A 12708-nucleotide genomic window follows, 5' to 3' on the forward strand; every position below is an offset into this window, starting at 1 on the left:
AAAACAAACCCGACAGACACTACACACAGCCAAAACTCAGTGCAAAAGTCAGTGACATAGAGCCTTTCTAATATTCCCATGATTGTACATCATTCATTCTACAATTGAGTGAAATAAATAATTTCTTAATTTTCTTCAGAACTGTCTTTAAATGTCTGTTTCATCCTCTCTATCTGTGTCTATTAGGGGTTTCTGTTACTTCAATTCTGTGGCCATAGCTGCCAAGCAGCTCCAACACAAGCTCAGCGTCAGCAAGATCCTCATTGTTGACTGGGTAAGACAACTTGTTAACTCCTGCCTCATGCTGGTGTTTTTACTATTATATCGTATGTACTTAGAGCGTGTCTGTGAATAGTGAATTTATCTCCTGTGGTATTGCTATGTATAATATTAATATGTCTTCCTTCAACATTGCTAGGATGTTCACCATGGTAACGGCACCCAGGAAGTGTTCTACTGCGACCCCAGCGTTCTCTACATCTCGCTTCATCGCTATGACGACGGAAACTTCTTCCCTGGCAGTGGGTCGCCAGCTGAGGTGGGTGACGTCCAGGGCCCATTGTAGCCCATTATATGTGTATATACAAACTGCATATTTTTAACCGAATTATGGCACGGCATCAATGAAATGCAACACGTTTTTTGGGGTTTAGGTTGGGTCTGGAGCAGGTGAGGGCTTCAATGTGAATGTGGCATGGACAGGAGGACTGGACCCACCCATGGGAGATGCTGAGTACCTCGCTGCATTCAGGTAGAACCAACTACCTATCTGTTTAAACACTGCAACGCAAGCTTACATGAGAGAGATACAGATGGATGACATATTAAAGGAAAAATCAATAGTAAGTGTCTGAGTTGTTCGACCACAAGCCTCCAGAACAGCTTCAATGCTCCATGGCATGAATTCCAAGTCTCTATAGGTCTACACTGCAGAGATGAACACCGTCCCATGTTGCTAAAAAATCTCCCATAGGTGTTCAGTTGGGTTGAGATCTAGTAACTGCGAAGGATATAGCATACGATTCACGTCATTTTCAAATAAAACATTCAGTGACCCCTTGCACCTATTTGGATGTATGTGCATTTATGTTTCTCCACTCACTTGTATGTTGTGGTGCTCCCATGTTTGACAGATTTGTAGAGACACTTTATAGACTATTGTATACTACTGCAGTACATAGGAAAATTAAATTGCTTTTTGAACTTCTTTTAGGTAGTCTCATCTGTGTTTTTGAAGTTGGTGCAGGACAGTGATGGAAACATGGATAGCTTCTGGGTTGTCTGTGATACACAACAGAAAGTCTAAAATGGCTGAATCATGCTTTGTTACTGTTTGTTTTGTTTTTTGTTTTCATTTTATCATATATGGTATCCATATTACTGCAACTTTTGTCTCATAAAGGATGGTGCACAAAAATTGTGTAGAGAAAGTGAACAAACATATTTTTTTTCTGTTTCAACATTCTCTAAAAGTTAGCCCAACAAATATTAAAAGCAGATAGTTTCTTTCCGTCTTTAATTCGTGTCTTGGATGTGAAATATAGTAGATTAGGCAATATACAAGTAAAAATCTAAGCTAGTTCACTGTCCCAATGGTTTTGCCACCACCTGTGTTCATTTTTATTGATCTAGACAAGGATATTCAGTGCAGCTGTAATCAGACAATTTATCTTACTTCCTTTACACTGAGCCACAACAAAGACACTTAAGCTGAGCCTCTGATCAGTTTAACATTGCCTCTGACGTACTTCTTGCGTACTTAATAATCCTTGTCATTTGGAGTGCATGTGCCTGGCCCTCCCTGTTTCCAATAACTTCAGATGCTTTACAGTAAATGGTTTCTAGGTCTTGTGTTTGACAGGTTGCAAACCGTTACTTCCTGCTCGTGGGTTGGATAATTGTCATTAGTGGGTGTTTGGCACCAATAAAGGTTCAGTAGTGTGGGCTTTTTGGTTGTCTGGTGCATCCAACCCAAAGGAAACTGTGGCAACTACATGGTTACTGGAAAAGCGGCACAGTGGCAAAGTTGCAGACATAAGGGAGGAGGGACTGTGCGCATACACATAAGCGTGCTTATGTATATGTTTATATACGGTACTTGAGCACAAACACACAAGTTCAAACATGCACTCACACACATACACCCATTAGGTGGGTGGGCCATGATCCTAAGACTAATGAAATGACAAAATAGGTGGCATTTAGTCATTACTGTCATTACCTCCAGATCACTGACATTCAAGGTGAGATTTATTAAAACATACTGCTCATTTGAGGAGTTTTAGATATCAAAAGGCAGAGACCCTTCTGAACTTGAGCAAAGGACTGATTCTTTGCCAACTCCAGGACTGCCTCTTTGTAGCATGACCCTGACCTCTGATCTTTCTGTGGAGCAGAGCAACAGAAAGACAGATATTCCTATGACAATAATTCAGAGCAGGGGGGTTGTGCACCCAGTGGTTTTGAGGGGGAACAGTTCACCTCCATGGCAGTGACATGTCCAGTTTTGCCAACACTCAAAATTTACTTGCAAGCTGAGCACAGGTGGATTAGAAGACATTTATGTAAGGGTTAGTCCAAGCATTTGGTACACAAGAGAAAATGTCTAATACTCATCTGGCTGGTGGAGACAAAAGCGCAAAGGTCCTATACAGTATATATGTATGTTGTCCTAATGACAATGATTGTGCCAATTAGATTCACATTCAATAAGTTTCACAACCAGATACTGGATTTAGATATCTTTTTTTATAATGGTGTCCCCTCTGGAGTCTGAAGAAAAGCATTTAATGCAGCTTTGAATTGTGTAATTGTGTAATATTTGATGTTTGCAGATCCATCTGCTCATCATTTAGATTCAAATTTGTCCCTCGCTGATTGTTCCTTAACATCAGAACTTGAACAGAAAAAGCTGTGAGCACAATGAACAAGGTAATGCAGGCTTCAGTGTTTTGTTTTCATGGTGAGAGACTTCCCTAAAGTTTTGGACATTGTGGAGTTTCTGTGTCCTCCAAGTAGATTACTCAAAGAGTGACATTTGTACCGTCCAGAGTTTGATATCATGATAAAATACAAAGATTTTTCAATTTCCATTTTCACTAGTCTCCAAAGTCAATGGGAACGACAAAACTGATTCAGAGTATCATTTTTATTACATAATGCCAATTGTATGGCATTATAATTGTATTGTTTCAATCTGCAGATGGTCAGAGTTCACCACATCAAAACGTTTCAGATAATTGTCTGCTCAGTTATAGAAAATAACACTAATTTTAAGATATGATGTGAGTTGGGATCACAGACTCCAGGTGAAACTTGAACTGAATGCTATAGAAACTCAAATTTCTACCAATGCAGCAAATACAAAAACAGATAAACAGAAATAAACAGCACAACACTTTATTAGCTAGTATAGAGTGAGACATGACAGGAAATGTGGGTAGAGAGAGAAGGGATGACATGCAAGGATGACATGCAACAAACGTGGACTTGAATGGAGGACATTGCGATTACATGGTCAGCGTCTTAGCCACATAGGCCACCAGGATGCCAGATAAGAGGTACATTTTAATTGTATAGCCCAATATCACATATTATCTCTCAATGACCTTTACAGGCCCAAAATATCAACAGCCATCAACCTCCCCGTCCAAGCTCTATGAAGACAAGGAGAAATCCGTTGCACACAAGAACAAAAGTTACATTTACGTATCAATTTGAGATTCACTAAGTGAAAATAAACAGATCTTTCAGGTCAATAAACAGGTCTTTTTAACACATGTTGTTGTCCAGAAGAGAGTTGTCAATTAATTATCATGTTAAGAACAAAGATGCAGAATCAGTAAATAACTGCACTGCATTTACTGAAAAGGAATAGCTGGCAATATTTTGAGCTGTTTTGAAAGGAAATTTCTTGTGGGAATTACTAATAATTATTATGATTAGCCTGTAGGTCCACATAATCTTTTTTTAGGCCCTAATGTTGAGGCACTTTGCCTTAACAACTCAAAAAGAACATTTTTCCTTTCATGGACTCAAAATCTAACAGGCCCCCACCTCCCATCCACCACTTACACACCATGCATCCCCTTAGTTAGTTTGCAAATGTTGAATGGTGTGTGGGGAGAAAAAATGAAATGAAGTGTATAGGCCATTTAATGGAATGAATAAATTCTATGCGTTAAAGTTTGTGAATTCTTCAACTTCAGAAGGGGAGCTTTGTTGCATTTTCACCTTATCCTTCACTCTCACCCCCCGTCTTTTAAATTACCCCAACCCTCACCACCACCACACACACACACATTCCCCCTCTTCCTCTCCTCCCTTGAATGATCTTTAATAAGCATCCCCTCCTCTCCTCTGCCCTCCCTCCTTCCCTCCATCTTTCCATTAGTTTGTCTGTAGTTACTCTCTCTGGGGGTAGCGTGGCAGCTTTAATGGGTCTACAGGGGTGGTGGGGTTGGGTTTTGCGGTTAGGTGTGTGCATGCGTGGGGATGAGTGAGTGTGCATATGCTCTGCTTCATATGCACATGACTATGATAAAGTTTAGGTCTGCTTTATGGATTGAAATTATTTAATGACTCAAAACTGAATACACCACCAACAGGATGACACAGGACACGTGTTTGCATCTGTATGTGTGTGAAAATTCATCCATGTGTTGTATATTTGCATGTATATGCTCATGCTGGAATGTGTTTGTGTGTATCTCTCTGTGTCCTCATTTTTGTCTATGAGCTCATGTTGTCCATCTGCATGCAGTCATGACAGCATTATGTGTTCGGATATGTGTGTGTGTGTGCTTGAATATGTATGTGTGTATGAAGGGGAGGGAGGGAGGTCTCCAAAGTCCCCAGGCAGAATAATGAAGGTAAATGGGTCCCAGATGGAGTGTTTTTCCTCTTTTCTCTGTGTTGTCAATGACGTGAGGAGAGTGACAAGCCTGTAATGGGAAACAGACTCACACACTCCGACTTTGAACTCTGCCGACAGCATCGAGCCACAGAGTTGAGCCTCTCTCCGCCCCGGGACAACACCACTCTCTTCCTAACAACAATAGCATTAAGGAAATATTCATCTGTTTGAAGTCCACAAACATCACAGAGTAGCTATAAGAGCTGACAATACAATGTGACTTTGTCAAGCAGACTTGTCTTATTTGAGGCTGTGCAGCTTCTCCAACAGAGAAACAATAGTCCTTTGTCAGCTTTGTTTGAGCAGCTGAGTCTGGGATCAGCCAAACCTTGGTTTCACTTGTCATTTTAATGACTTTTTTAGATTTGATTATGAATATTTGTCATCTCTGTGAGACTACCCAGTTTGGAAATACCCAGTTTGATTTGAAAACTGCTACATTTCACTGAATTAGGGACAGTTGTCATGAGCAAACTGATTAAACAAATCCAAGTAGAAGTCTTCCTCTTTTGGCTGCTTCACGTAGGGGTCACCACAGCGGATATTTGATAGGCTTTTTATGCCGGATGTCGTTGCTGAGACAACCCTCCCCATTTATCCGGGCTTGGGACCAGCAATTAGGAATGCACTGGCTTGTGCATCCCCAGTGGCTGGGGAGCAACCCGGGATTGAGTGTCTTGCCCAAGGACACTACGATACATGGACATGAGGATTGAACCGCCAACCCCACGATCAGTAAACGATCCACTCGAACACCTGAGCCACAGCCGCCCCAGTCTATCTATCAGTGACTTACTAACCTTTGAATCATCTGAGATGTGGGCTACAACTGGTTGTGAAAGTACAATATCATTGTTTGGACAGTGTGTTGAAGTGTGCTTCTCTTAGGTTCAGATTTGAGTGAGTGATTAAATGTAAAAACAACTCTTCTCAGTGATGTCTCAGTGGTGATGTCAGTACAGCAATGTTAACAGTACTTTTTTTCAGTGTTGACAGTTGCTCTAAGGTGACAAGCGTCGACTACAGAGTTTGTGCACTTGTATAGCTTTGGTTGGCCAGAACTATGAGTCTGTTCTGTTTATGCAGCTGTGTGTTTCTGACCTCTTTAATGTGTTAGTATAAAACAATGGATGCATGTTACACCCAGGAGATCACACAAACCTGCAGTAGAACAGACATTTCATGGCAAAACACAAATACTTTTTATTGGTATTAGTGGTTAAAAGGAAAAATAAAATTGCACACTGGCCTTTAAAGAGTGTTGTGTAATATATGACTTGTATCAACCTCTATTGGCAACCAGTAGGAACTGCAACCACACAGACATCTCTTCCCAGTCCCTTGAAGTTACAGTGGCCTGTGTGTTTGTGTCTCTACAGGTCTGTGGTGATGCCCATCGCCCAGGAGTTCTCTCCGGACGTCGTTCTTGTGTCGGCTGGGTTTGATGCCGCCGAGGGCAACCCTGCTCCTCTGGGAGGATACAAGGTCTCTGCCAAATGTAAGCACGGTTCTCCACCACAGACTGCACAGTCTGTCCTCCAGTCTTTACCTCAAGGTCTCGTTTTTAGCAAAGGATGCCAATAAGAACTTTACTTTATGGTCCTGTGGATATTTAGAGATATTAATAGATTATTACAGCTCCTGTCAAGCATGGACCAAAGAGCAGGAATTGTCTTCTACAGTAGCTCACTGCATCACTGCATAACCATAATTATAGTAATTAGTAGGTGGTATGTTGCTGTGGCAGGATCCACAAGGTAAAAATATACGTTTATTTTCATAGAATATTGGAAATTATAGCAAAACTCGTTTTGGTAAGTCTTACAGTAAGTGGTCTCATGATTGCAGCTTACCTGCCAAGCTTTATTCTTATTGGCTTTTGCATGATTCATACACAACATTTCTGTGTGTGTTGTGTGCGTTTTTCTCTTCCACAGGTTTTAGCTTCCTGACCCGCCAGCTAATGTCTCTAGCAGGGGGTCGTCTGGTTTTGGCCCTTGAGGGAGGTCACGACCTTACAGCTATCTGTGACGCATCTGAAGCCTGTGTCAGTGCACTCCTGGGCATACAGGTAAGGCATGCTGGGTAATGGAGTCTTTTTTATATGTCTCTTTTAGGGTAATCTGTTTAACCAACAGATGAGGAAGCATCTATATTCACTGCTGAAATGCTTTCCAGGGTTAGTGGAATTTGAATTTGTGGACTATCAGAGGGTTTTGAAAGGTCAGGCACGACAGGCAGGGAAGTCAGGAAAATATCAGTGAAACTTACAAATTATTTTTCTCCTCTTTATATGGACTTTACTTCAGGGTGAGCATGGACTAATAAAAAATGTAGCTCATGGACAAACTTACGTATGGAACACGTAGTATATTGTAATACTACTTACTGTAGAACGTGCATTTTTACATTCACAATCGTGTATGGACACACAGGAAATACCTGTATTTTATTGACAGGAAATTAATAATTTTAATAGCGGTATTTCTTGCTCTTTTGGTATAGGTATGAAGTTGGTCCTGATAACAATATAATGCTCAACACTTTTTACTATATCTCTTCAGTCACTTCTTAACCAAGCATTTAACCGTTGAAAAGATGCCAGAATGAAGGTAATTTGATTGTCTTCATGGCTGCCTCTGTCCTGTAGGACCCACTGCCAGAAGAAGTCCTACTCCAGAAGCCCAGCACTAACGCAGTCCGCTCCCTGCAGACTGTCATACAGATACAAAGTGAGTACCAAGAACACTTTATGTATTTTATTTGTTTTTGTTATTTTGAACTTTATTTAATCCTGTGAAACGCCCAAGTGTCATGTTCATTCTCTTCCTTCCTTCATACTATTGTAATCAATACACGTGGCCTCTGGATATGATACTGAAATCAGGACAAGATCCACACCAACGTGGTGTTTACATGATAGCACCAGTAACTTGTATGTATGTGGGTGTTGCAGGTCAGTACTGGCAGAGTGTAAAGGCTCACAGTGGATCAGTGGGTCTGTCCTACCTGGCTGCTCAGAGAAGAGACTGTGAGGAAACAGATGCTGTCAATGCTTTGGCCTCACTCTCTGTGGGAGTACTTTCCAACAAGAGGTACATCACACACATTCACACACACACACACACACACACACACACACACACACACACGCGCACACAGTCATGCAACCAAGCAAAGACAAAAATCACACTTTCACGCTTCATGTTAGCACAAACTCTCCCAGATCTCCATTCACGTCTGTTTTTCATCCTTTCCTCCAGCCTCCCTGATGAGCCAATGGAGCATGACAGTGACTCCATGTAGAAGAATACGACCAATCACCTCACGGAACTCACTTTCAGGAATTGGGCCCCACCTGTAGCCTGGGATCTCCTGCGCTGTCACATGACCATGAAGGGGACGTGTTTGTAATACCACTGAGCCCCACCCATCTGCCTTATTCACACACATGCACATCCACTAACACACAATGCTGAACCTCTACAGACTTGCAGTATGAGCACCTCAATGCTGGTAACCACTCAGCTGAAGCCAGCAGCACTACCTGCAGCTGGGAAACCTTCTGAAACCTCACCAAAGAGCAATACAAGATGATTTTTAATAGATTTTTCACATCTCCTGACTGACATCGGATTGTGTGTGTTCAGAGGTCCAGTGCCACAGCTCTGTGACCACAAACTTTATAGGAACAGACAGAATTCAGATGCAGAGTCCACCTCTGATTCTTCTTGAAGCACTATGTACCAGCAGCTGTTTTGTTGCCTTAAGTTTGCCTTAATGGAAGGACCAACATCAGGTTTCAGAAGGAGGAGACTTTGGATTACAAATTCCTTTCTCTTCTGCCACTTTGCTTCCCATATCAGAGTTGAAGCAAATGTAGACCAAATGGGATGCAAAATGACTAACACAGAATTAACCTATGACATCACGTGAAAGCTTATACGTATACATCTGATGGATAAGATGCAAAAATATCAATATGAAGAAGTGGCCACATCATAAAGAAAGAATATGGAAAAAAGACACAGAGATTGTCTGTTTTAATGATGTCATTACATGCAGTTTAACCACTAGAAGAAGACAACAAAGAACTCGAGGGAAAGAGAGAAAATGAAGACACAAACTGTGGTTTTGTACAAACAAAGAAAGGGCAAATGTCCTTGTTGTTTTATTGCACTGTTCATTCCATAATGTGAACCATAAGAAATTCCAAAGCTCTGGGAAAAAAAAACAACTCCTCTCTGTAGGTTATTTAATAGTTTTTTTTTTGACGATTTGGATGAAATTGTGTTTGCTATATTTTTCCCACTCTTCATCTGAGATGTCTTATGTAGTCTCTGACTCACTCCAAGGACATGTATTGGCCGAAATACTGTAGAGTTGAATTTCTTATGAAGTTAATCTGAAAAGTAGGCAAGATTTTCAGAGCAGGATTATTTTTCACTGCTGTTCAGTGTCTTAAATGCACACACATACACATACAGTATAAATACACACACATGTACAAAGCAAAGATGAACTATTGATGTACCACTAGTATTGAATACTGTATATTATTGTTTATATTTGAGACTAATGTGTGTTCATTCCACCGTGGGACCACTGAGGACCATTGTATTGTTCTATAGTAGCAATAATGTTAATGCACTTAATGGACATCACCCAAAGAAAACCGCCTTAAAACGGCCTAGGACTGTATGGAAGCAACACAAGGGACCAGTATGGATAATGCTCTTACAGTGACTCTACTTTCAACAGACATTATTTGAACCTGTGGATTTAGGTGAACATCATATATGCAGACTTTTGTATATTGTTTGTTTTGATGATGTCTGCAGTGACCTGGCCTGGTTTGAATGTGTTCTTCATTATCTAAAAAATCAGTTTTGGAGTTCCAGGCTTTATCACAGTCTAATTAAGGAAACTAATGCACTGTGTTTTGTTTGGAAGTGAACTTGAGTGTTTTTCCATATGAGACTGTTCTCTGCAACTGTGTTAAGTAGCAGCTCTTCTTGTCATGTTACAATCAACCTAGACAATGCCATGCTAAACATGACAGACCATCATCTAAGCTGATTTGTAGTAGAGGTCATGTTGATCATTCATTTGAAGAATTTTCTGACTGCCCTGCTATACAGGCATGTAAGGGCTCTGCATTCCAAAAGTAAAAATAACAAGATCATATTTCTTAGTTTGGAGGTTACTGTGCAGCAAAATGAAAATTGTCTGTTTTCATGCACACTAGGTCTGACCTTTTGATGAACAATACTAATATTAGAGATAACAGATAACTAAATCTGACTAAATTTGTGGCCAAAATAAAGCACAGTTCTGTTTTTTCTGTTTTTTCCTCCACGGATTTTAGGGTGTTAAAGCTTCTAAAAAGCATCTAGACACTAAAACTGTCCAATGAAACTGAGACTAATGAAATTCATATTTGACTAGTTAGCCATCCATGATTAGTTTTAAAGCAGCACAACTCTTGATTTGGTGTTTGTGTGTAAATGCAGCTTTTGTAAAATTTAGTTTCATTTGACTGGCCAAAGGAAGTATTGTCAGTTTAGCATCCAGGCAGGAAACTGTATTCAGTGTTCAGTTTGCTTTAGTCAGATCCTGGGCATCGTCTGTCCAACAGAAGGCCTCTGAGCTTTTATATTAAAAGTAGGGATAGAAACCAAAAGTTAAGATTTTGCCATTGCAGAAGTCCCACTGCTGTTGCACTACTACTCCATACCAGTAGGAATTACTAAGAAAATGTTGCATGGATGATTGGTGTTCTATAATTGGTGCAATTAAAAAGTGTCATTCTTTTAGTGTTGTTTATAGTATTCTTAACAGCAAGTGACGGCATTTAAACAATATGCTGTGTCTCTCTTAAACAGCGTGCCCAGCAGGTGCATGTGGTGTCTATGAAGTAAATGTTGTCCGATGTGTCAATGAGTGTATGTGTGTGTGTATGAGTGTGTGAGAGAGTGTTGGTGATTGCATGTGCACTAGTACATATGTAGACTTCTGTCATGTGTTTTGTTAATGCATTTGCAAGTGTTAGTACATGTGTGTGTATGTTTGTCCGTCAAATACTGTAAATGACCTCTCCTGTATTATATTCCAAGTGGCTGTTGTTTGTTTTGTTTTATGTAGAGGCCAGTATTGCCTCAACTCTTAATTCCCTTTATTACTGATGTCATTTGTACCTTCTTAAAGAAAGACACTGTAAATAGAAACTCCAAGACCAAAATACACATGTCACACATGTGCCTTGATGCATTCAGTAGTATGTGTATTGGTAACTCTTAACTAACTGGATTTACAGTAACTCTGTATCTATAAAGATGACATTGAAATCTTTGTTTCATTCTATTCTTTATTATTTACCTGTATGTGTTATTGTTCCTTCACATTTCCTACCATGTTTATGTATAGAAAGATTGTCTATTTTGTACTGTTATTTTTGTCTCTTCCTCTTGATTAAAAAAATAATTTCCAGTATAAGTCAATTTTTGTGTCGCCTTTTTGTCCGACTATCATAATAAAAAAGATTGTGTTTGCAGGTAACTTGTGTGTAAATGAAAATATAAATGACAATCCTCACAATACCTTGATTGTTCTACTTTATACCCTAGTAAATTATTCATTGAATGAGAAGAAAACCTTAGTGGAAAAAAGGAAATTCTTATATTTGTTTTGCACTGTGTTTCTAAAAAGTTACATGATCAAACTGAGTAAATTTGGTGAATATTAGCAGTAACTATATGAAAAAGAGAATATTACCAGATTCACATATTTAAGTGAGCTCATTTTTGAGCAAATTAACTTGCTAGTACTGTATGGAATCCAATGAAATGGATCTGTTGCAAAGTAAGTTGTGACAACTACAAAGGTGCATGGCCTTACAGGATTCTTCTTTCAAATGTATTGTTTTTTCAGAAAAAGGAGAAATTTCGACCAAAGGTGTGTTAGTTTATAAAATATCCAGAGAAACTCTTAAAAATAGTGCTTGAAAAAGCAAACAGATATGGATGCCTTACCTCAGTCATCATTCAAGGCAATTAAACCCAAATGTTGTTCTATATTGTCTGTTTAACTGTTACATGACCAACACGGTACTCCATACAACCGTCTTGTTCAGAAATTTTAAATTGTTTTGTATTGTGTGAACTGTAGGCGTGGTAAGCTATGGCTTCAAGTGCCACACCTTTTCAGCATTTGCTATAATGTCTTTTTGACATTTAATTACTTTGTGACCATGTAAGCACTTAGTACATTTCTGTTTCAGTTAGTCAATCTATCTTGAAATGACATGAATGCTTGGATGTCATAAACATATTTCCCATCCATTCCACATGACGTTAATGTGGTATTGATCCTAACTGTGAAATCTCCAAGTGATCAGTGTAAATCATCTTCCCTGAGCAGTCACCTGCTAAAAACCTGGATCCACAGAACAAGCAAACTTTTCAGGTCTGTGAACTGAAGCTAGACTTCTAGACTATCAATGAACAGACGTCATCCAACTTTGTCCAACTCATCCAAGATGTTGCCAGAGGTTTACTGGCAAAGAGGCAGAAAGAAAACTTAATTGCGGTGTAACAATATTGTATGCAGCGTATCAAGGAATTGTTTCATTGAAACTTTGAGCCATACAACAGCAGTTCAGCACAGAAATTACTGATTATCCCTCCCTACAAAGGAGCAGGGGTACTAAACTGGATAAAAAACTGGCATGGTTACCAGTGACTTTTTTTTTATAAAGCTCCAACACATTCATGGACCACCCACACAGGTGTCTT

General features: G+C 39.7%; 1 protein-coding gene across 7 annotated transcripts in view; it reads left to right on the top strand.

Moving 5' to 3' along the window:
• Positions 1-11415, top strand: part of hdac7a (histone deacetylase 7a) — a 65060-nt gene extending 53645 nt beyond the window's left edge. For all 7 annotated transcript variants that reach the window (XM_044212231.1, XM_044212232.1, XM_044212234.1 and 4 more), the window contains 8 exons: positions 187-274; positions 419-538; positions 654-751; positions 6295-6413; positions 6853-6986; positions 7566-7647; positions 7872-8010; positions 8179-11415. In XM_044212231.1, coding sequence (XP_044068166.1) covers positions 187-274; positions 419-538; positions 654-751; positions 6295-6413; positions 6853-6986; positions 7566-7647; positions 7872-8010; positions 8179-8221 — 823 coding nt within the window. In that variant the 3' untranslated portion in view covers positions 8222-11415. The remainder of the gene's footprint in view (positions 1-186; positions 275-418; positions 539-653; positions 752-6294; positions 6414-6852; positions 6987-7565; positions 7648-7871; positions 8011-8178) is intronic.
• The last annotated feature ends 1293 nt before the right edge of the window (positions 11416-12708 follow it).

The sequence above is a fragment of the Siniperca chuatsi genome, linkage group LG10 (genome assembly GCF_020085105.1).
Source record: "Siniperca chuatsi isolate FFG_IHB_CAS linkage group LG10, ASM2008510v1, whole genome shotgun sequence".
NCBI lineage: Eukaryota > Metazoa > Chordata > Actinopteri > Centrarchiformes > Sinipercidae > Siniperca > Siniperca chuatsi.